This window comes from Gnatocerus cornutus, chromosome 5 (genome assembly GCF_029298725.1).
Source record: "Gnatocerus cornutus isolate USDA-ARS CGAHR chromosome 5, icGnaCorn1.1, whole genome shotgun sequence".
Lineage (NCBI taxonomy): Eukaryota > Metazoa > Arthropoda > Insecta > Coleoptera > Tenebrionidae > Gnatocerus > Gnatocerus cornutus.
This window is the reverse complement of record NC_142237.1, coordinates 8,171,437-8,199,409: the sequence shown is the minus strand read 5'-3', so window position 1 is coordinate 8,199,409 and position 27,973 is coordinate 8,171,437. Positions and strand designations below refer to the sequence as shown.

The window sequence follows — 27,973 nt, the reverse complement described above, 5'->3', positions numbered from 1 at the left end:
ACAAAAATAAAACCAAAAACCCTAAGAATCTCGAGAATGCAGGTAACACAAATTGAAATAATATTTAGACTGAAAATTTAAAGAATCATAAAAAGCTCTATCTACTTTATCTTTTCTTATACGCAATTTCAAAATTATTAGACAAAAATATCCGTTTGTTTATCCTTCATCCGTTATTAATTAATCTCTAAAAGTCTGCGTAAGGTAAATCCATAAAAAGATTTGTACCTAAAAATAGAAAAGAAATAAAGGGCGCGTAATAAAAAAGGAACTAACAATTTTCATAAAAGAACACAAAGTCCAGGTTCAGGTACAAAAGGGATTTGGGTTTTCCAAGAGGAATTCCCAACAAGTTTATACAGAGGTTGGGGTAAGATTCATCATTCGGGGCTTTCCATCCCTTTACAAAAGAATCTAAAAGTATATAAAAATATTTTATTTCAACAAAAATAAATACACTATTCAATATTTTGGTAAAAAACTTATTTAACAATACTTGAATTACTTAGCCTATCTTAAAATATCTACAATTGGCACTTGATCCGGTAACTTTGTGGAATAATAAATTTCTTAGTAAGTGTTTAAGACTCATTCGAATTTTCCATGAAACTCAAGAAGCTCCCTCCAACTTAAAGACCGTCTTTTTTTTCATGCGTGTGAAGTTGAAAAAAGTTCAACAGCTGCACCGAATCGTTCTCATCATATCATATTATCCATTTTTTCCCGAACAAAAACACCAAACTGTTTATAATAATACTTAGATCACAACTGTCGCTAACGCCACCCCCCACTAAGCCTAAATCGACAATTTGACAAAACCGGCGGAATCGTACAAAAATAAGTTCTTTGTGGCCTATTAATATGAATTCGGAGAACGCGTTTTTATACATCACTGCGCGTTGCAGTCGCTCCAGTCACCCTCCATCCTCCACCTGGTGAAAGCCTTCAAAAGTCGGTCTCGGACAACGAAGGAACTGACGTTGCCGATTAAGTCCACATCGAGGACATTTTCATTGGACAGGACGTTGTACAAGAAGTCGATGTATCGTGCTGCAAGCTTCAAGGTCTGGATTTTTGAGAGCTTATCCGACGGCATCGTCGGGATACTTTTCCTCAAACTAGCAAAAGCTTCGTTCAAACTTTGGGTTCTTTGGCGTTCTCGAACGTTTGCCATAACTCTTTGGTGTTGGATGTCTTCGTAGCTTTGTGGAGCTTTCCGTCTGGATTTTGATTTGGATATTTGGAAAGAGTTTTCTTCGTCGGAGGAAATACTCTTCCGCTTTCTCCCAAAAGACCGCGACTTCATCACTGGTAGTTCCTCCTCAGGTTCCATTTTAATATACGGCGTCACAAAATCGTACGAACTTCGCGAATCTGGAAACATTTGGGACTCCATTTTGCGCTCTTCTTCGTACAACTTCTGGGATTCATCAAAAAACAACATATCCTGATGTCTCTGCATGTCTTTGTGGTGGTAGTACCCGTACGTGGCCGATGGCATTTCTGGTAGCACCGTCGGAAGAAACTTTTCATTGGAATTCGTCAAATCCATAAGTTTGGACGAAGGATAATGGTACTCCTGCGGTGATGGTAATTCACGATACACCGGTGAAGAACTGTCACTTTCACTCCGATTTTCGTACATTTCGACATCAAAGCGGGTACGTTACTGCTAAAACATTCTTCTTCCAAAAATTCGAGATTACTTAAATAAACTTCCGACCAATGAGAGTTCAGATCCATCCCTACTCTTCGTTATCTCTGCTGTGTCTCGTCTCAACTCGGACGATTTGTCGGATGGGGTCTCATCCCATTTCGACTTTTTCATGGGTTGTGTGTGTCTCGCTTCTGGTCATTGATGGGTTGAGCTATTTATACCTCTCACTTCTCCCGGAGAATAATGAGTTATGGAATTCTTGCAGGGACACTATGATTCAATGATCGAGCTCCTGGAAGTTTTGATAAGTTTATGGGATTTTTAAAGCGCCATTAAAGAGAGAGACATGGAAGCGGAATATCTTTGTGATGTTGACAAGAGTTTTAATGCAGTGGATTAAGATTTAAATGAAAGTTTCATATTCACAAAACTTGTTTAGTTTCCTAAATTGTGCGTGGCACCTGGCACCTAATAAAACGAATTAATTTATGATGGGAATTAGTAAATTTTAGTGGTAATTTATTATTTTTCTCGCAACGAAATTAAGTTGATCCTTCGTTGAAATGATGCGATGAAACCTCGGCTGTCCCAAGCACAGTATCTGCTTTTTAAATTTTTTTTTACCGGAACTAGAAATGACATTTAAAATGCCTTCAGAAATGATTTTAACCTTACACTCGTCATTTATCTTTTTGTCATTTAAAAATCTTCAGATAAATGACAAAAGTAGAGTTCAAAGCATTTGTGAAAGCGTTTTAAAAAAGTCATTTCTAGGTCCAGTAAAAAAAATTTTAAAAAGCAGATACAGTACAACCTCGATTATCGGTGCTTCTCGGGACCGAAGCCTGCACGGATAATCAAAAATCACGGATAATCGAGTTGTTAAATAAACATACGTTTAAGGCTACAGAATCATTTAGAACGTTTTTTAATTCAAAATATATAAACATTTTAACAGAATTTATCAACATCTTAACAATAACAGTTTTAAATATTGAAAATATAGAAACAATCGACCCTTATCAGACATATTACATTAAAATAACTATTTTGTAGTAAAGAAAATTTGGTACTTTCTGTTTTGAGGCGGAGTCCCAAAATTTTCTCTGTCTCTTGAGTTTTCAGTGTCCTTAATTATGAAGGTTTTCATTGCAAAAGAATTTATTTAAAGCGTTTTAGTTAATATTTGCGAACATTACTATTCAAAGACAAAAATTTTTGCTCTCTGCACTGACTTAAATCTCATTAACTACTCCAACCGTTACTCGTGAAATTCCAAATTTTAAGTTTTCTAATATTGGAAGCTAAAGTACGAAATAGTTGGTCTTCTATTTGTGTGTTTTTTGTAATACACGGATAATCGAGGCACGGATAATCGAACAATTTATGTGCGAAAACGAATTTTATTTTTCTATCTCGTACCAAGAAGAAAATTCAGAGGACCCATAGAAAACGAATTGATAAACTGACATAAATGAATCAAATTATGTGACGACAGGAAAGGATTAGATTTGAATGACTACAAAAAATCAGATTGCTTGTAATCAAAAATTACTTTACACGATGCAAAGAACCCATCAAGTTTTACTGTTATTTTCGCGTTTCCACCATCAAAACAATGTTAATAAAGTTTTATGAATGCGTCCTTTAAAGCTAGCAGCAGCAAAACATTGAGATCCATAAAAATTATTGCAAATCATAGGTGTCAGTCTTGCTCTCCATTCGGTGTTTATAGGTAGTATTTGCGAACGATCTTTTTAATTACTTGGCATTTTTCACGTTCTTGAGTTAATTTCTCATCAACCTCAGTCTCAGAAACGGATTCGAGCATTTTCTCAAGCTGGATGTTAACATTTCGCCTTGTTTACATTCGAAGACAACATTTTTACGCCTTCATTTCTAAATATTTGCTCTTCTTGTATACAAGCTATAATGAAGTATAAAGCATAATGTAATTAGTAGAAATTTACGTTATGAATCTTCCATCTCTTTTCGAAGTGACGTAAATAACGTCAGCGATTGTGAGAATCGTGTAGAAACTTTTTCAGGATCCAGATTCGGCTTTGAATGGGCGCCTTTGTATCTTTCCAGCCCATTCTCCCGATTTCGTATGAAACCTACGTTTTATCCCAATCAATTAAGTAAAGAATAATTATTGAATAAATCGCCTCCATTCATCGGATCTGATGAATGGGTCTTTTTTCTTCTTCTCCCAATTAGTGGTTTTCGGACCGTCTACAATTCGCACCGGTCCGTCCCATGAAGTCATAATTTGAAATCTGATTCTATGGCGCCATTTTTTTCATCAGTCACGCCCAATCACACCTGGCCAATACATAACTTTACCTGTGCACACCTGTTCCAATCAGAAGGTGTTCTACAAGTGGCAAAATGGCGCGCTTTTGAACATATTTCACGAAGTGACAAGGGTCATTTCTGAGAAATGTCGATTTTATTGTCGTAGGACTGGATGGTTTCTGCCAGAGAAGAGAATAATGACATCCACAGACTCCACGTAATGGTTTTTCGAGTTGAAAACCGCCCCAGGATGCCCACCCTTGTGTATTTAATGGACGGTCTGTTAAAGCCATTTTGGTGAGTTTTTGTGTGTAGAGAGATCGCAATAAAGAGGACGAAGGTCTTGGGGCTAAATTTAAAAGAGATTTTTCAGGTATGCCAAAATGTCGGGTTGCGACGAGGACCGAAGTGGATCGGGGGCCTAATTAAAGAGAACATCGACTTCCTGTACGAGTTAATTAAGGCCGGGATGCACGAGCAGAGCGTATCCCTTATTAGGGACGGTTTGCCATTAGTGCACGGTGTCTGATGGGCCCAAAAAAAAGGTACCTACTTCCATAACAGACGGCGAAACGCTCCAAATCTCATTCAAAACGTTGTCAATCGTTATAAATTCAACCGGTAATAAGAAGCTGCAAGAAGGATAAAATTTTGGAGGTTCTCCAAATCCAGATAAAAATCGTATTTTTGTGAAAGTTAATTGTTCCCAGAATACTCGCTTTATCTCGAAAATGAGAATATTCGGGGATTTATCTAACGCATATTTTTGGATCATGTTTATGTTTGTAGTTGCATCAACAGAATGTCATTTAATTACGCTTCAATTCACGTTTTTGCTCCAAATTTTGATTAATGTTTTCCAGCTTCAATGGCAGTTTGGGCTTCTAGATTTGAACTTTACAAGAGGGAAGACTTTTCTTGCATTTATTGGTCATTCCGGCCCCAATTCCGTCTTCCGAATACCTCACCCAACATTTAAAAATATCCACGGTAACCACAATGGCGCCAGATGAAGGGCGATACGCTCGGATCCCGCGGGAGATCAGCGTTTCCGGACGACTGTTGACGTCATTCCGCATCCTGAAAACTGTCACAAATACTCCAATAATGTCTCACAAGTTTTTTGCCTCCATTTCTTCATATCACAAGTTAAATTTAATGAATGAGTAATCTCCAGTGGAATTGTTTTAATGATGCTCGATTTCAAGAACGAAGTGTTGATACCTCTTTCACAAGAGAGTAAAAGCAACATAATTCAAAGCAGCCACCCCAGCTTGACACATTCTACATGTCGTGGTCCCCTCGAAGACTAATCTATCTTATCTTACGTTACACTCTTCAAAAAAATAAAATCTTAGAGAGGGTACTCTGGAGGGAATCGAAATTTTTAGAGGTTTTTTTTTCATGGATGCTCGTAAATCTGTTTGGATAATGACGTTGAGGAGAGGCGAATCAAAGCAGAAAATTTTCTTTGATAGTCGCGTCAATGAATAGCTAAACTAATTCGAGTTATATTAGGCACATCAAATAAATTACTTTTGCTAAAATCTTAACATGAGGCGAGTCTAATTGACTGCAGACAAATTATACAGATTTATTTTAAAATTAGATGTCCAAAGGCTGCGTGCCAATACAAACAATGAAGCTCAATTTCATGTAGCAGACGATTTCGCAAATTGCGTAAATTAGACATTTTCATTCTACTAAATTATTGAATAAAAGAATTCCGATACGTTTTACAATTTCATTCAAGATTATCGTTGAAACAAACATTCTATGAACTGAAGATTAAGTTTATATTCTTCTTGTTTCATTCAAGGATTATAAACATTGTTAAACCCCCATAATAGGCTTAAATTTTGTTTGTTCACGCCCTTGTGCTAATCCACTGGAATTTAGTACCTAATCTGGTTTTCCCGATAGATCAAAGGATGAATGTAAACCAGACTGTTAGACCTGGCGCGATTTGCATAAATTATTCCCTATAGTTTCTACCTACATGGTAAACAAAATATTTTACTACCATGGAAAATTTAAATATTGCCGAGTAAAATCACCTACAATTTATATTTATTTTTTGCTTCCTGTTGACTCAATAAAACGTGGTAACAAGATTTACAACCTTTGGCCAAGAAAACTGAAGACATTAATGGCTCTTTCCCTGCCCCCAATTGTTGAATTTCTGCGCCTTTAATGGACACCCAGCAGCTGACTTTTGTCTCGATAGGAGGCGCACATCCTGTCATTACTGCCGGTGTGGCCCCTTGGTCTAGTGAGATCTGCCCCTCAACACTTGTTGCCCATATATCTCGTCTTCACGGAGGCACTCTTATTTCAACGCTGCGATAAAAAAATTTCTTCAAGAATGTAAATTATACCTGAACAGATGTTCGCATATTTCGCAAAATCTAACAAGTTGTTTCAAAGAAAAGTGTAAAAACTTATCGTGTTTTTTCACTTATAGACTTGAAACGTAATGAGCTAAAACGATAATAACATATTTTACTAGAGTTGTTAAAACGTCATTTATGTCTGATCCATTCAATTCCAAAATCGATGTTTTCTAACGTCAAAAGAATGTGCTCCAAATTCTTTTATTTTTGTTTAAAAAGTTGATTTTATGGGGCAGTCAAAAAGCACTAAAAATGCGGATTTATTAATTTGCGAATAAAGTGCGAATGCACTCACAACATTCATTCTTTCGTTGAAGAATTTTTATTAATCTTTTTACACTCATTTTATGTTGTAGAGCTTTAATTTCTAGATTTTAATTTTAATTAAAGTTCTGAAAATCCTTGAGAAGCATTAAATTTTCGCTTTAATCGCCTAGTAATTTATAAAAAAAAAAACTCGTTGAGGTTCTAAACTGTAAATACAAGTTCTAAAATGCTTTAATTTTCAGTTAGGACTTTCCAAATTTTCGTTTTAAAGTTCGTTATAGGTCAAATTTCGGATTTTAATTTTTTCACTTACAAATTGGAATTTCTAAACTCGTAGTTTCTGGATTTAAAGAAGTCTAATCTAAACTGTTTAAAATGCAAAGAACCATTATGAAGTTTGTTCTTTAATTTGCTTTTAAAAATAAGAATTATTTGGTACAAAAGATATGTGATGATTCATTGAAAGAACATCATAAAATCTGGTAATGAAACTGCACGGGATTTAGTTTTTTGATATTTCAAATGGCTCCTGGTAAAATGTTAACACATTAATAGCTAAGGAAGCAAACAATAAATTTGTCACATGTAAATAATTTTAAATTATTATTTTCATACGGTCAACAAGAAAAATAGAAATCCCGCTAGAATTCTTAGAAAATCATATAGCACGAGCTTCCGTCTGTCGATAAATCTGTCATTGTGTTAAAAGTGCTAGAAGACGACTTTTCAAGTCCCCTGTTTTTAGAATGTTCACTTCTGTTATTTTAACTGCTACTTAAATTACTGGTTGATTAACAAATACGCATTGTTGTAGCCCGAAAACTATGATTTTCTCTGCCAAGAAAACTTTTTATTGAAGATAATTGCTACGTTCAGAAGTGGATTGTTTTCCATTAATTTTTTAATTTTTCATCACAAGCATTCCGTGCCGGTGTTCAAGCGCAAAGACAGATGTTTCTCTGTTGTCAGAAAAATGTCCATTTATTTCCCCGGCGACGGTGCGACATTAAAATCTCTTCAGCAAGAATCGCATTCAGGTTCTTTTATTTCTGTAATATCACAAAAGATAATTAATATCACGTGATTACTGACATTCCTCAACTAAGAAAATAAGAGAATAAGACACAAACAACCCAAAAGCATCCGTTCTTTCGGAGAATAAGGCATGATAAATGTCACTTTTGACACTTTTTCATGGGAATGCTTTGCCCAACGACCACGTCGTCATGGGACGCCGCAAATGAGCACTTTTATTAATTTATTTTTATCTCCAGTTTTAACATTGAACATCATAAATTATTTTTACCCTTTCGTTCATCATGGGGTTTTCCGTGTTGCACCCCCCGTTGAGAACAGTGCCTGAGAGGGCGTGCAATTCTGGACTTTCCCATAATAATCTTCATTTTATTGAAGGTCTGTGCCGCCACACTAATCAAGAATCCGGGAAAGTACCAGGTGGCGGAAAACCGGGAAGCACATGCTCGACACCTTTACCTTAAATCCTCGAGAAATTTTTGCTCGAGCACGTCCGAGTTGCCAGTAAAAATAATGTAATTAGTTTTAAGTGCACCATCTGGACAAGTCCTATCCTGTAATAATATTATAATTCATTCATGGTTTGCCACAATGCCGACAATCGAATTTCAACATTTGGCACACACTTGTACCAGGTAGTTGCAGAAAAGGTGTTAAAAATTCCAGGGCGTGCGAAAATTGGCGTAATAAAGTTGTACCTGGTCAAAACAATGAGGGTTTACGGGGTGAGAACGAAATTAAATGGAAGCGAAGAGGGAAACACTGTCTCTAACGGTTTTAATTTTTTGCATGTTTTTATCCAGTCGATTTCAAATTAGGATTCCCGAAGAAAAAACAATTTTTTTGTTATCACAATAAAGTTTTTAATTACGTTTTTGATAAAAAACAGTTTTTAAAATATGTGAATTATTACAATAAAATTAATATAAATCATTATATGTATCTACAATCTGTAAATTAGTAGTTGTTATACGAAAATACAAAACGACCATATGAAAAAAAAAGTCTCTTACTTTTTCCTTCATTTCTCGATTTCTTAAAAACATAGAAGTCTGTATTCCATGTTATTATGTCAAATCTGACATCCACCCCCAAATTGAAACCCTCCAAAATAAGGCCCCAAGGCTTAAGATTCAATGAAACCTTTTTGAAACTATTTTGCGAAAAAAATTCCGATGGAACCAAAAAACTACGGTTTAAAGGCAACGAACTTCAGCAGAGATTTAGGTAATCTTGTTTATAAACTCTTCAATTCTTTATTTCAATTTTCCAGAGAACGCTGCTACCCAATAGACATTCTTCTCATCGGACAATTTTACCAACAGCATCCTGAAATCACCGAAATCGATTTGAGTTACAATGAGATTGAAGACGAAGGTTTGTCACATCTGTGTAATATGATTTTAAATTTGCCCAACGAGTTGGTACATCTCAATTTGTGTTGTTGCGACGTCAGTGCTTTTGGAATAAAAACATTGTATTTCACAGCGCAGGAAAATAATATCAAATTAAAGACTTTGCGATTAGCTGGCAACAAAATCGGACCTGAGGTACAATAATCTTTAGAGTTGGTTAATAAATTACCGAAACTTCCTAGGGTGGTCATCTTCTTGCATTAAGTCTCCCGTTTATCCCAAGTTTGGAGTATTTAGACTTGGGTAACACTAATCAAACTGTTGAAAGTCTAGAATGCCTCTTCCAACAAATTAGTCGGGGTCCTTTGAAGATATTAAACGTCTCCACACCCCTTCCTGCAACAAATTTGTTACAAGTTGACCACACATCTCTGGCTGAAAGCATCAGCGATCTTCTTCGAGTACAACAAATTCTCAAATTCCAATCAATTTCTTTTACTTGTAGATTAACCGAAACCTTGTGGAATTACACATGCAGAAATGCGAATTTGACGCGCATTGCATCGAAACTATGATCGTAGGTTTGAGCAACAACACCTCTTTGAGATTCCTCGACATTGGCTACAATAACATTTGTTCTGTGGGTGTTGAATTTCTGTCAGAATGGCTTAAAACCAAACCCAATCTTCTGGCATTGAACATCGCGGGGAACAACATAAGAAATCACGGTGGTGTGGCGTTGAGTTTCGGGATGCCGTTCAGCAAATTGCGATATTTAGATATTAGTTATAATCACATTGGGAATGAAGGTATTATTGCAATCTTGCATAGTATCAAGAAGACGTACATGCTGAGATGTTTCTTGTTGTGGGGTAACGACTTTAGTCATCCAGCAAACAAGATTATTCAGAGGATGATGTCGTCGAAAGTTTTCAAGCAAAGTAGCATTGATGTGAAGATTTATTGCGTTGATGACGTCCTATACGCTGCACGGTATCCTGTGGATAAATATAAGCATAGATATTATGGAGTAATGGACCACGGATGTGCTGTGGAACTCAAGATTAAAAGAAATCGTATTGAAATGCTTGGGGAGCGACCTCGAGCTCTGCTCAATTTTCAACATATCGATAGATATCCTCCTCTTGTTCCTAAAGCAAAACAACAAACTCCAGATAACAAAGCGAAACAACAAACTCCAGTTCTCAAACCGACTATAAAAAAAATAATTTCGCAATAAAAAAGATCTTCAACGATATTATCTGTTTATTTATACTCCGTAATATTGCTTAATCACATTTTAATACAAAATTGCTACGGATACTAAAAAAATTACGGTTTGGATTTGTACCTATAGACAGACAAAAAGAGAGTTTCAGTTTTTTTACTTTCGTTACAGAAAATAAACAAATCTCTGATCTAAATATCGACGTTTAGCAAAAATATAAACTTTTAAACTTACAATTACAAAATTTGCACCATCTCAAGCATCTATACAACAGCAACAACAAAAAACCGCACGCGCCGAAACGTCTCGTTCACTCCGGCTAAAAAAATGAAGTGAACGCGATTTTTCACCACGAACTTACAAAATGTCCACAATATATTGGATATATCACTTTACAAAAATAAATATATTTCGCTTAAAACAACTAAACTTTAAAGTAACCAAATTCGATTACACAACAACTTTCATAAGTCCCGCTTGGCTGTTCGTCCCCAAGCTCGAGTCATCCAAAGAGTCTAAATCCAGCGCACTTTCTATCATTGTAGTGTCCTGTAATAGCCTCAACCTACTCGCACTCAACAAACTATTTTCTTTGTCTTGTAAAGTCATGTCGTTGTCTAACTTGTCGTCTTTTCTTTTTTTATCAACAATTGCGTCTCTCAACACGACCGGGTCGAGATGTAAATCCCGCAAGTCACTTTTGATCTCAGTTGTCACATTCAGGTTGTTTGCGTAACTCTGAGACTTGCTCAGAGTCGCTTGACCATGGCTCAGGATGTTGCTGTAGACGGGCGAGGTACTGAGATTGGTCTGTGAGGCATACTGATGTTCTGACGTTTTTAGCACCGGGGCAATCGCTAATGGCTGCTCGTTACTTACTAAATGCGTAACACTGCCAGCGTTGCTGTCTGTAAAAAGACAAAAATGTTAGTTAATATCCCAACGATATTGAAAAACATTGCAACTACAAAACGAACAAAACTAAAATAGAAGCACTAAAACAAGCTAGAAGACTTGCAGCCGCACCACACTATCATGCAAAGAACACAACTTACCAGCTTTTTATCAGAAAACCTCCACCAACGCGTCGCATCGCAAGAACAAATCAATGCAACAATAAATAACATAAACTTACAAACTAAATAACAGACACTAAAGAAAACTCGAATCAAAAGCAACAATTATATAAAATTATGTAAAAGATAAAAAGCGGAAAACATTTCTGAGCTCATTCGAGTTTTGATTACACTGAATATCATTTTTATCAAAGGGTAAGAAACACCATTTTTATTGAACTTTAACGATTATGTAATAAATAGCGTCTAGTAATACAAAATATCTAACTTCTTACATCTACTTGTAAAATCGCACTGAGGTTAATCACAAAAGTTGTGGTTATAGAGATAAAAAGATGCTAAAATATCAATTGGTATTCTCATGAGTGGCGATATATTGATCACATCGTTTCGCAAGTCTCGGACGTGTGACTCCCAGAGGAAAAAGATCGAATCGGAAACTTTATAATTTATAATAATTCGTCGAGAATTTTGCCTCCTGGTGTTCTAATTTTAAGATCTAGAGCAGCATCCGGAAGAAATTGATACGAGAAACATCCAACCAGGTCAAACATATATTTCAATAATTTTAATGTTTCTGCTGTTGCATTTGAAATGAAGACCTCATTCTCGTCAATCACTCAAATCATGGAAATTTCCGTCTAGGTTGTAATCATAACCCTGTTCCCCTCTTAAGCCACACGCCTCTTCCAAATCTAGACTCATCTAAATGCACTTAAGTAGCTCCCACCACCTCCTCTCTTAACCACCCTGATCAAAACTCTCCTGAATATACATCTGACTGAACTCCGGCGTCGGAAAATTCTTAACTTTCGGTGTCCCACTCATCATCTTATCACTCCTGACCCGATTCATACAAAACTCGTCTTGTACATGAACGTTCTCGTAAACGCAACTCCGCGGTCTCGGTTTAACCGGTGGTATTCGCGAACCAAAATTCGCACTGTACCGTTTCTCAGGAGGCGTGAAAGGCCTCAAAGTCGGATAATTACTCGATTCAGGTGACGTTGGACGACCCGATAAGCTTTTCAGTTGAGGAAGTGAACGACTGTTTTTAAAAACTTCCAGAGGAGGATTAATTGCAGGTTTGCGTGATGGAGTGTAATCGTACGGAGGCAAGAGAGGAGCTTGAGATGGGATAATTTTCTGACTGGCACAGTTTTTGGACGGTATTATGTGTTGCGCGCGGTATAAATGTTTCTTTAGAGGACTGTACATACCGGTGGTTTCTGTCGTTTGCCGGTAGATGCCTGGCATGTCCGTAGAATTCATTGTCACCTGCGTAGGTCCATTCTGGAAAGAAATCGGGTTTAGTCTGTAGTTCGCAGAAACATTCAGCTGAAGAATTGGTACCTGTACAGGAACTCCATAATTTTTCATGGGTTGATGGATTTCCACAGATACAGGTCTAGCGATTTCCGCTCTGTAATCGTCAGTAACAATTCCTCTCCTAAAACAACGTTTAAGTACTTTTCGACAGATGAGATTACTATTATTATTAACCTGTCCAAAAGAGACGGCGTTACTGGTCCGCATAAAATATAAAAACAGTTCAAACAAACATTCCCTTGAGAATAAGGGTTCATGTTTTCTTGCCCTCGTTTGCTAGCAAAAGACCCTTTGATCTGAAAATACAAATATAGAAAAAACAGACAAATTTTGTGCTCAAAGCTCACGTCTTCATTTGTTGTTTGGTTACTTGTAGTCAAGTATGTATGGAAGCCTGCCAAACCTAATATACTCCAAACGCTAAAAAAACAGATGATGGCGACTATGACACTTGGTGGAGACATTTTCACAGCTTCAAGGAACTGACCTTCTTCAGTAACTAAAATTCAAATGTTACCACCCATCAGATTTTGATTTTCATTTAAATCTTACTTAATATTAGATGAGCTATGGCACAAGCAAATATAAATACTGCTAAAAAAGCTAAAGATACTATAAACATGTAAAAAAATCTATAATTCCGCCGACCCACGCAGTTCCCCACCTAAAAATATTCCACGTTTATTTATCACACAATGCATATAATAAACAAACCCATGGGCAGTGATGATCAAACCTATCGACACAATTATCACAAAGACTACAATGTGATGCTCGCGGAGGTCTGAATATTTTACATGTGAAGCAGTACTTCAGTTTGATCGTTTGACCCTTTACTAGCACTTCTTTAGTGCGAGGAGGAGGACGATACGTTGGACTGTTGGCCGAATTCGTTACTTCTGAAATTTAAAGTTAAATTTTGTCAAAACGAAGTGAGTATTATACCGATTTGCTTCTCAACATAGGCAGCTTCTTCTGGTGTTGCTCTTGGAATAATACCCGGATCTGAAAGGCTAGTGCGCAGCAAGGAAGACATCGTAAATAGAAACAGCAATCCACCAATAATTGGAATCGCCACTGATACGTTTTCCGCCAAAAACCTGCAGCTGGAATATTACATGATATTACAGAATGTGCCAAATGACGTTATCTATCGTTTATCAATAAGATATTAATATTTTATACAAACAAACAACTACACGTATCGCACAATGATTCATAAAATGATTTTAAAAAAATTTCAAGCAAGATGGTACTTATTTTCTCTGTTTACTTAAGTCTCATCAACTGTGTTATATTTCCTGTTTAAAGTTAAACAAATGTTTTACAAGTACTTAAATATGCACTACGTTAAAAGGGCGAGATAAAAGAGAGATATTTACTCATATGCAAAAAACAGCGTGCATGTCCCCGTAATTAAAAACACTGTCAATAAAAATACGCCCCCATTTGGGGCCGTCATGAGCCTTCCATCACAGTAGAATCTGTTCCGTCCGGCAAACACTTCCCACTTTTTCGTGATCCTGTCTCTGGCCATTTCTGAGTTCGACTCTGTTCCTGAAAAGAGCAATTATCACTTGATAGGATGAGTTGCAGTACATACCTTCTGAATGAATCACGTTCAAGTCTACAAAGTGGTATTCTGAATTTAATGTCATAAATTCAAAGTCTAACCGAACGAAATAAAATAAACCTACAAACTAAGTGTATTCTTCTGGTGGCTCTAACTCATTATTTCATGTGTAGTCTCTATCATATTTAATACACCACACTCGGGACGACCTCGGGATCAGTTCACAGAACATTTTAGAACATTACGAGCTGTTATCCCACGGTTTACTTGAGAACAATTAGCGGAAAACGTAAAAAAATTCACTCTAATCTAATCTAAATTGTCAGACATGTTCTGATTCTGACAGCTGAGAAAACATCAAGGCCGAGGACAAAATCCCTAAAACGCAAAGTCCATACGGATGTCTGTGAACGACAGGAAATGAAAACCCGTAATTTAAATAATTATTGAAGAAATCAGATCAGTGACTTGGGTTCGATGACAGTGCATTGAGCCGCCACGGTAAATACGTCTACAAATAATTATACTTTCAATCACATCATATTTTATAGCAAACAAATTCCATAACATCCGACACGCATATCGCATAATTGTGTCATGGGAACTGACCACTGAGCGTCAAAATTAAAAATTCACGATTTTGTAATCTCTAATTACGTAATTAGTACAAAAGCGAATTGGTTTTTATTTTGAAAAACTCAACAGTTTTTCTACGTTCACACTTATCCATGTTGCGTCTATTGTATCTAATTTTTTAACAATTTTGTGCTTCTTTTGCATCCTTCACATCACCAGTTTTGCAGGCGCAGAATTCCAAAGTCAGCCAAGGTACCGTTGACCTCACTCGTCACGTTATTGGTGACCTTAGTACATAAAAATTTAACCATGAAAATATGACAATCTGACATAACCTCAAAATGGAGCAAAATGTAAACATTGCGGAACAAAAACCACGTTACTCTCCCGAGTTTAAACTGAAAGGTAATGTGAAAAGCACGTTTTTTCCGCAACAGACAGTTGTTTTTTAGCTGGTGTATTTCTGGCGGGAGTCTCCGGCATTTCAGCTCTTATTGGTTTTGGGGCCACACTTTCAGCTGCAAAAAAACAAGATCCTAAGTACTTCGGGCAAGGAATGATTGGGTCACGGCAAATGGGGGAGACTGGAGCTGGTCTGGCGTTGAGGGCCTTAGGTTGGGGTACCTTGTATGCCTTCACTGGATGTGGAATTCTGTTTTATAGCATTTGGAAGATATCAGGAGCTCAAAACGTTAGTGAAATTCTAATACTAGTTTGATTTTAATTATTGGCTTTTAGTTTGAGGAATTTAGGCATAAAATGGGAAGTGTATTACCAAAACTTTCAAAGAATGAGCCTCCTCAAGGAAGGACTGAATTTAGTGGTTTAAATGACCTTCTAGAATATTTATCACACCAAAAAAGCGTTAAAGACAAGTAAATTTAATATATTATATGTAAATAAAGTAATTTAAGTATATTTAATGGGCTGTGATGTCAACAGTTTTGCTCTTCGCCTGTATTTGTTCCTGTCTGTAACTTGTGGTTCAACTGTACTTTCAACAAAACGCACACCCTTCTCATTCTCTTTATCTTCAATAGGTTCTGGTAACTTTACAATTGATTTTGGTATATTCGCCTCCATTTTTTTCTCCACCGGACTTAAAATTTCCATTTCTTTTATTTTAATTTTTAATTTGCCAATCTCGTTTTCCAGTTGCGAAATTCGCAGATTACATTTTCTGTTTTCTTTGTTAGCTTGAGACAGATCATAAGCCAAAGATGTGTAATTTATAGATCTTGTTTTCATTTGTTGTTTTAACTTTTCAATCTCTTCCCTACAAAAAGAACAAAATAAAACAGCATAAGAAAAGACAATATTACTTTTTCATGGCTAATAAATTTCCCAGAAAATTCATTCCCTGTGAACCAAAATCAATAGTTGACTTTTCTTGTAACTCTTTTTTGTAGCTCTCCACAAGTTCATTAAGAGTCTCAATTTGATGCCTGCAAAGAAACTCAATTACATAATATAAATAAAAAATTAATTATACTTGTAGGTGTCTAGTATTGTTCTTTCATCCTCCTGTCTGCCATTAACTTCAGCTTCCCATTGAGCCATCAAAGTAGAGTTTTGGTTGCGTAAACCTAAGATTTCTTGTAAAAGTGATCCATGTTCTTGTTTCATTTCCAGGTACTTTGTTTTCATTGTATTCATATTTTGTTGTAACTGAAGACGTCTGAAAGACAATTATTTTTTACAAGAAACAAAACAAATCCACAATACCTGTCATCCACTTCAGCAAACAAAGAGTTTCCTCTACTTTTGTTATCAAGAGGTTGGGTTTTAAAATTTTCTAGTTCGCTCTTTATGAAGATATTCTCATCTTTAAGATCTTGAATTAGCACTTTGTCTTCCTGAATGACCTCATTTTTGGAACTCAACGTTTCTTTGTAATTCTCTAAATCTGCTTCCAATTGCTTTACCACTTCTTGCAGAGTATTCTTTTCTTTTTCGCAATTACTTAACAACGCCTGATATTCAATAACCTGTTCATTCAAATTCAAATTCTCTTCTCTCAATTGTGCGAGTTCATCAACTATTTTATCATTATTTGTGGGTGCACAAGAGCTTGTTAATTTGACAATGTCATCCAGTTCCTTTTTAAGGTTATTAATTTCCTCACCTTTTAAAAATAACTGCTTCTCTAAAACTTCAACACTTTCATTGTAAGCAGTTGTGATATTCTGGTTTTGATCTTCTAATTGTTGCACCTTCAGTTCTAACTTTCGTTGTTCAACAGTCCCCTGGGTCTGCAAAGTTTTTATCTCGTCTTGGTATTCTACTTCAAGATTTTGAGCAGTTTTTATGTATTTTTTGCATTTATAGAGATCCTGTTTAGTGTTTTCCAATTCACCCTGAAGATGTTTATATTTTTCCAAAAGTTCACTATATTCCGTAGATTCAGACATTCTGTCTTCACACTTTCCACCACTGTTTCAATCTTAATTGTTTATTCTTGAAATTCAAAAGCAAAATTATTCAAACTGAAGCAACCGTTACTTCGATTTAAAATTTGACAAGTGACAAGCAAACACGTTCACGCATGCGCGCCACATATTTTTTTTAACCAACCCCAATGAACAAACACCCTAGAAAATTCAAAAAGGAAACCGCAAAAATAATTACACATTAAATAAATGGAAAGTTTATTTATATGAATTCGCTTTATGTTTTGGTAGAAACTGAAAGTTCTCGGGTACCGGCCCCAATAGCATTTCGCTAATCTTAATCCAATCAGAAGCGGCAGTTGACGCCATTAAAGTTTCCAGTTCGTCTCTACCCTTGTAAGACGGCGGTCTTTCATTGATTTTTTGGGGCGGTTGCTCCAACACCCCCACTGGGATATATCTATGTAAAAATGACAACCATTCCAACATAAAACGTCGCGTGTTTTCCACTCCTTTGTTGTCAGAGCCCCAATGTTCTAATCCATAATTAGCATACTTCTTCAGAATATCAAAACGCTCTGAGCTTCTGATATCCCACAGTTTTTGTTCCTTGATTTCTGTAAAGATCCACGGTTTTATTAAAGCGCCACGTCCAATCATGATTCCGGCTAGTTCAGGACATTTTTCTCTAGCGCTTTGATAGTCTTGATAACTCAAAACGTCTCCATTTCCCAGAACAGGAAGTGGGGCTGCTGCTTGGGCTACTTCGCGAATGTAATCCCAGTCTGCTGACTTTGTGTAGCGTTGTTCACGAGATCGACCGTGAATTGTGATCAAACTAGCCCCCCAGTCTTTGAATTTGGGTGCCTAAAAATCATCATTATAAAGTTTGTTTCTTATTATATCGACAGTACCAATATGTGAGCCAGTTTTTCGTTGTTGTAAACACCAGTTCTTGTTTTTACAGTCATGGGAATTGTTAGAACCTGACTTAGATTTTTAACACAAGACTCCAGGACTCTTTGACGTCTGAGTAGCCCACATCCTCCTCCTTCTTTATAAACGAGTTCAATAGGGCACCCCAAATTAAGATCAATAAAATCAATATCAGCTTCTTGTTGCAAGACTTGTCCACATCTCGTCAATAAATGAGGGTTGTTAGCACAGAGTTGGACTCCAAAAATGTCTTCAGTGTGGTGGCGCTTCACTAATGCCCATTCTTGGGGCGCCCCTTGAAGAAGAGATGAACACATCGCCATCTCGCCACATGTCACGTCAGCCCCAAATTCCTTACAAATTCTTCTGAAAGGCAAATTCCCAACTGTTGTCAAAGGACTCAAAACGGTTTTTTCTCGCCAATCAATGCTTCTTTTTTCTCTTTGAATGAGTTTTATTAGGTCTTCGTCAGTGATGGCCCCACTAGTTTTCTCATCTGACTATAAAAATTATGCAAAAATTTTCCTCAAAAAAAAGTTCTCACCTTTTTGTTATCATTGTATTTGATTAAACTTTCAGCAAAATCAAAATTGTACGTTCGCTTCCTTAGAGAAACTTGTAACTCATGTGCCAACTGATTTTTTGTCTGAACTTTATCAGTAATTTTGTCTTGATTTACTTTATTGCGCCCATCTTCAGTTATATGGCTGCTTCCAAACCTACAAGCAACTCCTCTGCTGCATTTGCCAAATGTTTCATAATTATAACAAGTTTCTCCTGCAATACTCCACATAAAAACCAAATGTTAATTAAAACCAACCCACCAATATCTTGAGGTTTAATTTTCAAGTACTCAGAGACATCATGCAAGAACTGACAATTCTTCCGTTCACATTTAGGTGTTTCATTTCCTGGAACCAACCCCACCAGCGTATTGCAAAGTTCTGTTTCTCGCGAACATCTGAAAGTAGGCCCCCTTGACTTATTCTGGCCCCTCAACTTCTTCTTTTCACTTTTGGAGAGTCTCTGTTTTTTCTCAGGTGTGCCATTCTCGCCTTCTGTCAGTTTTCGTTTATCTCTATCAGAAACACATTCTAAAGACAGCTCTCGAGAGTGATCCGATAAGACGAATCTAAACAAATTTGGAGGTTATATCACGTGTTGACTGTTAGAAGCACATACTCGGGTTTAATTTTGCAGATTCCGCTGTCGGTCATGTTGTTTTTCAGAAGTTGTCTTTTACGATAAAAGAGTCCACAGAAATTCGACTACAAATAATCAACTTGTGTTGATTTTTCAAATTTGTGGAACCACCAAATCACAAGTGACAGTTGTTGGTACCACTGATTCAACTGTCATATTCATAAATAAAAAATACGCTTTAATAATGGTTCTGTTGTGTGGTGGTGTACTGTTTTTGAACCATTCGAGACTTTAGCGGTGTAGCTCACGAAAACACACTGATTTTAATTGTGTCAGTGTCCTAAAAACGAAAACAATTAGTTTTTATCCCAAGTAGGTCAACTTGGCAGCACTGAGTGTCAATGTCAAGTGATTTTCTTTCCACTTGTCAGTTTATGCCGCAGTAGTGTTTATTAACAGATTATGTTCCTTTAAGTGTTTTTTATAACGAAACGTCACGAACTGATGCACTAATTACACCAAACAATTGAGATTTTAGTAATGGTTGTCGGAAGTTTTTTGTAGATATTTTTTAGATAATTGTTAAAATATGGTTAAGCTATATTGTATCAGTGTTCTGTACAAAGGACCCACAAGTGCGACCTGGTTGAAATCATCTTTTGACCTACAAAGCTTCAGTTATTTCCAGCGCGGATCTGTGGAAGAGTTTATGACATTTTTTTGTAAGACAATAGTTGAGAGAACGATTCCAGCTTCTAGGCAGTCAGTAAAGGAAGGAGGTTGGAAAGTCATGTTTTATGATTTTATTTAAATATTATTTTTTAGAGTATATGTGTCATGTGTACGTTAGAGCGGATAATTTAGCAGGAGTTGTAATATCTGATCATGAGTATCCAACTAGAGTTTCACACACACTGATCACAAAAATATTGGATGAGTTTAGTCAGAAGATTCCAGCTGCAAATTGGCCCACTTTGACTGAACGAGAAGTGGCTTTCCCCCAGTTAACTAGTTACTTAGCTAAATACCAAAATCCTAAGGAAGCTGATGCTATTACTAAGATACAAGAGGACTTGGATGAAACTAAAATTATATTAGTAAGTGTTAACAGCTTTTTCAACAAGATTCAGGGAACTGTTAATCATGAAAAATTATCTTCATTGAGGAAATTTAATTTAAATGAAAAAAAAAAAGAAAATGAAAATAATATCAACTTAATCTTTCTAAATTTATGGAGAGAAAGATAAAACATTGAATATATGCCACCCTTGGCGTTTATTTCTAAGTGGAAATAAACAAGCGCGCAATAACCGAAACGTTTCTTTTATTACAACGGAAATTCTTATCCCGCTGATTAATAAAACCAAATTGATTTTTGTTAACAATATCTGCGTTATGTTCTAAATATTTACATGTTGACCTTTGCCCCAGACCGCAATAATTGTCGTCTGCATCTGTAGCTGTTGATAATCATCGAGCAAAATAATAATACTAAGCTTTTTGTTACTTTAAAATTGAACCAATGTTGTAGCATCGCTTTTATAGGTGTTGCACAATGCCGCAAGTGAACTTGAAATCAGACAGTAACTTATATTTTTTGCAGCACCACGCAATCGAAAGTGTACTTCAACGAGGAGAAAAACTCGATGACTTGGTGTCAAAATCAGAGGGATTAAGTATGCAATCCAAGGCGTTTTATAAAACCGCTCGTAAAACAAACAGTTGTTGCAACTTCAGTTAAATTCGCATTCCTTATTTAACCACAACGTTCATTTGAAATCTCCTTGTTACTGAGAATTTGGATGTTCATATTATTATTATTCTTATAATATAATCGCTGTATGTTGAGTGTATATTTATGACAATAAATGTAAAGTGTATACAAGGAATAAATGTGTAAAGGTGCAATTTTATACGAAACCAATTTATTAACCTTCAAAAATAATAAATGAAATAGAACGATATAAAACATTACATTGGGGGGTTATCAAAGTAATCCACGGTTTCTCCCGGAGGAGTGCTGGACCGCTGTGGTCTTCCCGGCAACTTTAAAGCGACACTTTCGGATTTCCCAATTAAACCTTTACTTAAAACCGGCCCTGGGACCTTCCGTTGTCCGTTCTCTCTTTGAAGAAACTCGAGAAGACTCATACTCGGCAACCATGATTTATCTTTAAAAGCAGTCGCTACGATATTTCTATTGGGTTCCATATCGTAGGCAGCGCTGTCGCATCCAAAGTGCTCGCAGTATTCATGTACGAAGTGTCTTTTATCTCTATTCATAGACTCGAAAGAATACGAGCGACTTTTTTGCTTGCTTTGCTTCGCTAACTGAACAAGCTCCGTCAGCTTCTCGTGGATTTTCTGACAAAATTGGGGATCTTTCTTCGCCCATCCACGCATGAAGTCTGAGTAACGCGGTGTTAACTTTTGACTCAAATCAGGATTGCGGATTTGGAGGCCGATGGCGAGACGGCGGTTGCGTTCTAGGACTCGACACTCCTCGTTGCATTCCAAACTGTGAACATATGATTTGATTAATTAAAATCGCGTTTTGGTATATACTCACATTTTCAAAACTCCTGGTCTTTTGGGTTTATTGACGATGTCGCTGATATCCACCGATTGGTCTTTCATCATGTCCGCCATTTTTTCTCTTAAATTAGCCATTTCCATGACTCTATACTCATCAGATAATTCAATACAAGGTTTTGTGCTTTTTTGCAAGCCACATAAACAGGAAACCTGGACGCTGTGCTTACAAGAGCTCTCGCGACATGGGGGATCATGACAAGGGGCTCCACAAGGATGGCCACATTGGGCTCTTTTTATCAAACATTTTTGCTTACACGGCAAGGGACATGGTCCCATGTGACAAGGTTTATCGCATTTATGAGAACCGCATGGCATAGGCTTTCCACATGGTAACCCACAACTAAAATCTTCTTGGTAACACGGGATAGCTGACCGCTGCTCATGCTTTCCATAGCACCACCTTTTGCACAAGACAGTACAGGGAGGACACACCCCCGTGTGACACGAATGGTTGACTTCATGGCCACAGGGGCGTGGCCTGGGGCAGGGATTGTTGCAAACAGGCGGCTTCGTGCCACAAGGTATTGGAGGATACAAAACGTTGGCTCCACATTCACAATATAACTCTTCAAAACTTGTCTCCATGCAAGGAGGGCACCGCCCACTGTGACAAGTACGATCACAGCGATGTTGACCACATGACAGGGTGTGGTTACAAGGGAGGGGACAAATGTGCTCGACTTCGATGCAGCAGCGCTGATTGCACCGATGTTTGCCACAGAGGCGTTTCTTTGTGCATTTTTTCTCGCAGCGAGCATCGTCTGCTTTTGTGGTTACTTGTTTGCATGGAATTTCGCGGTCCATATGACCACATCTACAGCGAATGAGGGTGGTTAGAGGGCAGATGGGACAGGGGCCTTCATGGCAGGGTTCTTTGCAAGTGTGGGGCGCGGCGGGTTGGCCACATTTGAGGAGTTTCGCACATGTCTGAAAAGAAAAAAAAATTAAAACATACTCTTCCGAAGCCACACGTGTTAAAATAATAAAATGTTGGCTCAGTTTACTTGCTTACTTTATCACAGCAAGGTATAGGATCCAGACAAGATTTTCTAACAGTCTGTAGCATTGTTCTTCCACAAGGACACGTCAATATCTTCTCTACATCTCTCTCGCATGTTTCGCAATCGCCGTCATGACAAATCTTCTCGCATTTGTGGTTGCCACAAGACAACGTTCTTCCACAAATCTCTTCACAGGAGTAAGTTGTTGCTCCTTGGAATTCCCGTGTGCATTTTACTTTCCTTCCGACTTTTCCGCAAAAACAGATTTGCTGGAGACTTTTCCCACAGGGTAGACACTCTCCAGAGTGACACTTCTCCTCGCACTTGTGAATGCAACATCCCAAAGTCTTATTACAAACGGCGCTACATACAATCTCAGTATCTGAACTGCATTTAACAGTTTGCGTGGTTTCACCACATCCGCATGGTTTAGCTACCATCACATGACAATCAGGACAAGGACCTGGATGACAAAGAATCGTACATTTATGTTCACAGCCCCGACGCGCTTTCTCGCATAATTCTCCACAAGCGTGCGGAACTACGCCAGGAACAGGACGAGGCTCTTGCGTTTTACCGCAGTAACAAGTATAGATTTTAGGAATATCACTGCAGACGTTTTGGCAGGCGGGACAACGCCAACCGTTTTCTACTTTTGAAGAGTTGGCCCAAGCAACAGTACAGTTTAAATGGAGGATATGGTAGCATTGTTCGCAGGTCCAGACTTTATCGGTGTGTTTGATTTTTTCGCAACAAACGAGGCACTCGAGCATGCGGCGGGAGAGCATCTGCTCCAGACGCTCGCGCTGGGACGCAGCGTCCACTAAAAAGGTAACTGAGTTATTTAAAATTGTTAAAAAGTAAGTTAAGTTAATAACTGAACTTTGATCAAAGAAACACAATTGATGAAATGATTGCATCATACTTACATTTCTTCTTATCTTCAACGTTTTTACACTTGCGACTTCCTGTGTTAGCCCTCCAGTTAGAGCGATCATCCCTTCCATTAGCACCGTAGTCACCCCCCTCATAATTTCTACTATTAGACTTTCCATATTTATTGTAGCTTCTATTATCATAATCAAAACGATTGTCTCTACCTCTATAATTACTTCTTCTATCATCATAACTGTTCCTATACCTATTATAATGATTATAACTATTCTTCCCTTCCCCCTGTTTTTGATTTATTTTGTTTCTGGGTTTGGTTCCAGATGGTTCTCTGCCATCGTCCCCATTCCCGTCATCTGCTTCAACTCTTCTTTGTTCAGGTTTTTCAGGTCTTGTCCTAGTAAAAGTTCTTCCACTTCCATACCTTTCATTTTTTCGCCCATTCCAATATCTATTTCTATCATTTGACTTCTTCTTGACACTTCCGCTGTTTCTATTCAAATCATTGTATTGACTCACCCCGACATCCTCATTAGCAAGATTTGGAGAGAAATTACTGGTCACCTGACTAGGTCCTGCTTCTTCCAAATAATTATTCTGGTATGATTGCCCATTGTAAAGGTTGTATCCTGAGTTTCCGACACCGTAATTTCCGCGACTGGGGTCATTGTAGTAGGACATGTTGTTATAATACTGTACATATTCTCCGTTACATATTGGAAAACCTCCATGCAACTGCTCTTGGTACGGGTCCCAATACGACATGCTACACATGATTATCAATACTAAATATGAGTGTGTAATGAGACGAATTTATATTTACCGTTAAATTGATCAGTTGCAACCTGTTGTGCAATTTACAGGGAATTACGTGTAGACTGATAGGAATAAAAGCTTAAATTTGGCAACGGTTGATAGAAAGTAAAATGCCGAATGACAGTTGGCAGAAAACTGACAGATGACAGCTGTATTTAAAATTGTGGTTAAAGTTACGACACACCCAAAAATTTAATAAAACATTAATTATAAAATGTTCGTAATTATTACGATAAATTACATAATTTTGTTGATTTTTTACTGTGTTTTGTTTTTATTTTAAATTTTAACTCTTTAAATAAAAATTGTGTTTTTTGTATTACTGGTTGCCTATTGTCAGTAGCACAAATCTAAACATTTTTAAATTTAAGTTTGTATCAACCCCAAAATCAAATAGCAGGCGGTGCGCCACAGTCTTGTTAAAAAAAATGGTTTACTTTAAACGTCAATTTTTTAATATCTCAAGTTTTTTTCTCTTTCTTCTTAAATATTTTTACTTTCAATTCTATGTATATGAATTACTTGTTATAACAAATTTATTAAGCTAATTACTGTTTTTATTATATTTAGTTAAAAATAGTTTGATGTTGTTTATTAGTTCTTATGTACAAAAAATTACAATTTACTGTAGTACGCTTCCGGTACCACCATCTGATTGGTGATGTCCCTGACCGTGGAACATCCCGTGATGGCCAAAGCATAATCCAACTCCGTTTTAAGTATAGTTAAGATTTTTTTCACGCCCTCTTCGCCACTGTGAGCTAAACCCCACAACGCAGGTCTTCCCACAAACACCATTTTTGCCCCCAAACCCAGAGCTTTATACACATCAGTACCATCAGTAATTCCTCCGTCCATATAAATTTCGACTCTATTTCCTACCGCTTTTACGATTTCGGGCAAAGCTTCAACCTAAAGTAAAATAAGAAGTAAAAAAAGAAAATAATTTTTCATGGTTTTACCGAAGCTGGGGTCCCATCAACTTGTCTAGCGCCGTGGTTAGACACCATGATAGCCGCAACACCTAAATCAGCAGCAATAAGAGCGTCTTCAGCAGTAAGGACTCCTTTGACTACAATTGGTAGTTTTGTGAAGCTTTGGAGCCATTTGATATCTTGCCACTCTAAGCTTTGGTCGAAGAGTCGATTAACGTAGTTGTTAAGACCGGAGCCTGATTCACTCTTGCCCATTCCTGTAGCTTTATCTCCAGCGAAATTAGCTAATGTGAGGTGTCGTGGAAGGGTAAATTTATTTCTAATGTCTGCTAAACGAAGACCGAACATTGGTGTATCGACTGTTAGCACCAGTGCTTTGAAGCCTGCATTTTCTGCGCGTTCCACTAGTCTTCTGGTCACTTCTCTGAGGACAATGTAGTTATAATTGTGAAGAAGTTAGTTCAAGATAGCACCTGTCTCTGTAGATGTACAATTGAAACCATTTGATTGCGTGTGGAGCCGCTTCTGCTACTTCTTCGATGCTACTGGTCGCAATAGTACTGAGGGTATAAATAGTACCCATTGCCTGAGCAGCTAGAAAAAAACTCTGCAGTTATCCCCTTTTCATCTAATTTTTCTTACCTCGCGCATTGGCACATTCTCCTTCTGGATGCGCCATTCTTTGCATCGCTGTAGGTGAAATTCCGACCGGCATCTGGACCTTTTGTCCCAAAACCGTTGTTGAAAGGTCTCTTTGAACTACGTTTCTTAAACATCGCGGTCTGATCTTGAACCTAAATTCACCGATTTATTGAAAAATCGTACTTAAAAAGAATTGTATCTTACTTGGAAAACGCTTTACGATTATTTGCAAGAGTTTCTTCAGCTCCTGCTCCACTGCGGTAATAATCGAGCGCGTTTTTGGGAAGAACCGAAAATGCGTGTTTTTCAAAATCTTTTACACACACTAAGGAATCTGCCATTTTGGGATGGTTGTTTGGCGGAACGACAATTGTTACTGAGCGGTTTTAAATCATGTACATTTATGATGACCAACAATTGACCCTAGCATGATAGGATATCGATGTTTACTTGGACACTATCTATTATGGCATTCTTAGACACACGCGAAGGACAAACCGATAGCAAAGACGTATTAATATGATGGTTATCGAGGTTTTGCGCACTGCTGGGGGCAGTTATATAATTTTTTGATTAAATGGAAAATTTTAGAATCGATTTAAATACATTTCTAGATCATTTAATACAACAATTAATAAAAAAACACAAAGGCATCATACTGTGAGGAAGACGCTGCATTTGAAAACTGTAGTTTAATTTTGTATTGACTGATTTATTAAAAATTGATTAGTACATATTTCTTGTTTTGGCACAAAATTGGTATTTAAAAGTATTTCGCGGCAAACCTGAAAACAGTACTTTTGCTTTAGTTTCAAAAAAAAGTGCGTTGCCCAGTTTGTTTAACATTTTTTGTTTTCATTTTGTTATCTTAACAATTAATAATAAAGTCGAATAAACGTTTCGAGACATTGTACAGCCAACATATTTCAAATAACACGGCGCAGACTATTTTAGCACCATTATTACGTACTTTAACATGTGATCATCACTTTATACCCACTTAAACAATTTATTGAAATATTTATGCATTATCTCCAAAAACAAACTTATTTTTGGAAACAACTTTGCTGATATTGGTGTTTTATTAAAAAAGACACAAATTCAATATTTTCAGTTTTGCTCAAAATAGCTGCCCTTTGTCAAAATTATAATTTATTAAATCAAAAATCTTTTAGAATTTTATCGAGACTCTGGACTAATCACTTTTTTGAATAATTACAATGTATTTGAATAAATTTGGCATTTAGACGTTTCCCTCGGTCTGGAACCACCAACTATAAATTACGGACCACCAAATAATACGGAGTTTGAGAAATTTGTATTGTATTTGCTAATGCTACATTTTGAAAAATCAGACGGACCAACACCTTAAAATTACGAAACGCTAAAAAATCATCAAATAATAATTATCATTACGGAACAACAAATCCATGTGATTATTCGATTATTTTTTAGCATTCCATAATGTTAGAATGTAATGTTAAAATACCGATCCGTGCTCCGTAACAAAGCATGGGAAAACACTTGATGACGATGAATTGGTCGATAATGACGGCCTCTGTGTTTTTGTCATATAAATTATGCTTTTTTGATGATGATGGCGTAAAGATTTCTATTAAACCGTTCTATTCAGTAATTTATTGAGCTACATGAAAAATTTACAGTTTTGAATTCTGCGTTAAACGAGCACCAATAAATTTAAGTTTGCTCCATAAATTAGCGAGATATTGACAGAATTGGATTTATATAGGTACATAATTTTTTCAGGAAAAAATCCCGGCGCATTCACCATTTTTCCAAACCAATAATATTTCGAACGAGACTATAAAAATTGTTA

General features: G+C 36.9%; 9 protein-coding genes across 11 annotated transcripts; 3 read left to right on the top strand and 6 right to left on the bottom strand.

Annotated features, from left to right (window-relative positions):
* Window positions 1–447: 447 nt before the first annotated feature.
* On the bottom strand, window positions 448–1,726 carry LOC148174094 (twist-related protein 2-like). The gene has a single exon (XM_088036045.1). It carries the CDS (start codon window positions 1,643–1,645, stop codon window positions 890–892), a length of 756 nt encoding a protein of 251 aa, XP_087892171.1. The 5' UTR covers window positions 1,646–1,726; the 3' UTR covers window positions 448–889.
* Window positions 1,727–8,719: 6,993 nt separating this feature from the next.
* On the top strand, window positions 8,720–10,245 carry LOC148174093 (NACHT, LRR and PYD domains-containing protein 5-like). The gene is made up of 4 exons (XM_088036788.1): window positions 8,720–8,877; window positions 8,924–9,200; window positions 9,248–9,466; window positions 9,511–10,245. Exons 1-4 carry the CDS (start codon window positions 8,720–8,722, stop codon window positions 10,243–10,245), a joined length of 1,389 nt encoding a protein of 462 aa, XP_087892914.1.
* Window positions 10,246–10,253: 8 nt separating this feature from the next.
* Window positions 10,254–14,575, bottom strand: app (Palmitoyltransferase app). 2 transcript variants are annotated; one of them, XM_088035757.1, is made up of 10 exons: window positions 14,242–14,571; window positions 14,021–14,195; window positions 13,584–13,744; window positions 13,353–13,537; window positions 13,191–13,302; window positions 12,986–13,137; window positions 12,813–12,934; window positions 12,663–12,759; window positions 12,530–12,602; window positions 10,254–11,141 (listed from the first exon to the last, which is right to left on the bottom strand). In XM_088035757.1, exons 1-10 carry the CDS (start codon window positions 14,294–14,296, stop codon window positions 10,684–10,686), a joined length of 1,590 nt encoding a protein of 529 aa, XP_087891883.1. In that variant the 5' UTR covers window positions 14,297–14,571; the 3' UTR covers window positions 10,254–10,683. The 2 variants fall into 2 exon arrangements, 1 of the variants encoding a protein (XP_087891883.1); XR_015770105.1 differs by having other exon boundaries at window positions 11,053–11,141; window positions 11,289–12,602; window positions 14,242–14,575.
* A 44-nt stretch (window positions 14,576–14,619) lies between these two features.
* Window positions 14,620–15,705, top strand: LOC148174091 (transmembrane protein 242). 2 transcript variants are annotated; one of them, XM_088035758.1, is made up of 4 exons: window positions 14,620–14,712; window positions 14,763–15,192; window positions 15,240–15,478; window positions 15,526–15,705. In XM_088035758.1, exons 2-4 carry the CDS (start codon window positions 15,129–15,131, stop codon window positions 15,664–15,666), a joined length of 444 nt encoding a protein of 147 aa, XP_087891884.1. In that variant the 5' UTR covers window positions 14,620–14,712; window positions 14,763–15,128; the 3' UTR covers window positions 15,667–15,705. The 2 variants fall into 2 exon arrangements, with proteins under 2 accessions (XP_087891884.1, XP_087891885.1); XM_088035759.1 differs by having other exon boundaries at window positions 14,623–14,712; window positions 15,015–15,192.
* Window positions 15,697–17,328, bottom strand: Spindly (spindle apparatus coiled-coil protein 1 spindly). The gene is made up of 4 exons (XM_088036787.1): window positions 16,513–17,328; window positions 16,280–16,465; window positions 16,110–16,232; window positions 15,697–16,063 (listed from the first exon to the last, which is right to left on the bottom strand). Exons 1-4 carry the CDS (start codon window positions 17,196–17,198, stop codon window positions 15,697–15,699), a joined length of 1,362 nt encoding a protein of 453 aa, XP_087892913.1. The 5' UTR covers window positions 17,199–17,328.
* Window positions 17,329–17,422: 94 nt separating this feature from the next.
* Window positions 17,423–19,494, bottom strand: Dus3 (Dihydrouridine synthase 3). The gene is made up of 5 exons (XM_088035734.1): window positions 19,296–19,494; window positions 18,938–19,245; window positions 18,658–18,890; window positions 18,092–18,613; window positions 17,423–18,044 (listed from the first exon to the last, which is right to left on the bottom strand). Exons 1-5 carry the CDS (start codon window positions 19,328–19,330, stop codon window positions 17,436–17,438), a joined length of 1,707 nt encoding a protein of 568 aa, XP_087891860.1. The 5' UTR covers window positions 19,331–19,494; the 3' UTR covers window positions 17,423–17,435.
* Window positions 19,495–19,635: 141 nt separating this feature from the next.
* Ykt6 (YKT6 v-SNARE homolog) lies at window positions 19,636–21,164 on the top strand. The gene is made up of 3 exons (XM_088035735.1): window positions 19,636–20,035; window positions 20,082–20,353; window positions 20,860–21,164. Exons 1-3 carry the CDS (start codon window positions 19,846–19,848, stop codon window positions 20,995–20,997), a joined length of 600 nt encoding a protein of 199 aa, XP_087891861.1. The 5' UTR covers window positions 19,636–19,845; the 3' UTR covers window positions 20,998–21,164.
* Window positions 21,165–21,168: 4 nt separating this feature from the next.
* stc (nuclear transcription factor, X-box binding stc) lies at window positions 21,169–24,700 on the bottom strand. Its single transcript, XM_088035733.1, has 5 exons — window positions 24,567–24,700; window positions 23,782–24,509; window positions 22,864–23,675; window positions 21,826–22,778; window positions 21,169–21,774 (listed from the first exon to the last, which is right to left on the bottom strand). The coding sequence occupies exons 2-5, from the start codon at window positions 24,506–24,508 to the stop codon at window positions 21,228–21,230; spliced, it is 3,039 nt and encodes a 1,012-aa protein (XP_087891859.1). The 5' UTR covers window position 24,509; window positions 24,567–24,700; the 3' UTR covers window positions 21,169–21,227.
* A 436-nt stretch (window positions 24,701–25,136) lies between these two features.
* Hao (Hydroxyacid oxidase) lies at window positions 25,137–26,539 on the bottom strand. Its single transcript, XM_088036190.1, has 5 exons — window positions 26,341–26,539; window positions 26,137–26,288; window positions 25,968–26,088; window positions 25,522–25,918; window positions 25,137–25,471 (listed from the first exon to the last, which is right to left on the bottom strand). Exons 1-5 carry the CDS (start codon window positions 26,475–26,477, stop codon window positions 25,175–25,177), a joined length of 1,104 nt encoding a protein of 367 aa, XP_087892316.1. The 5' UTR covers window positions 26,478–26,539; the 3' UTR covers window positions 25,137–25,174.
* Between the last annotated feature and the right edge of the window lie 1,434 nt (window positions 26,540–27,973).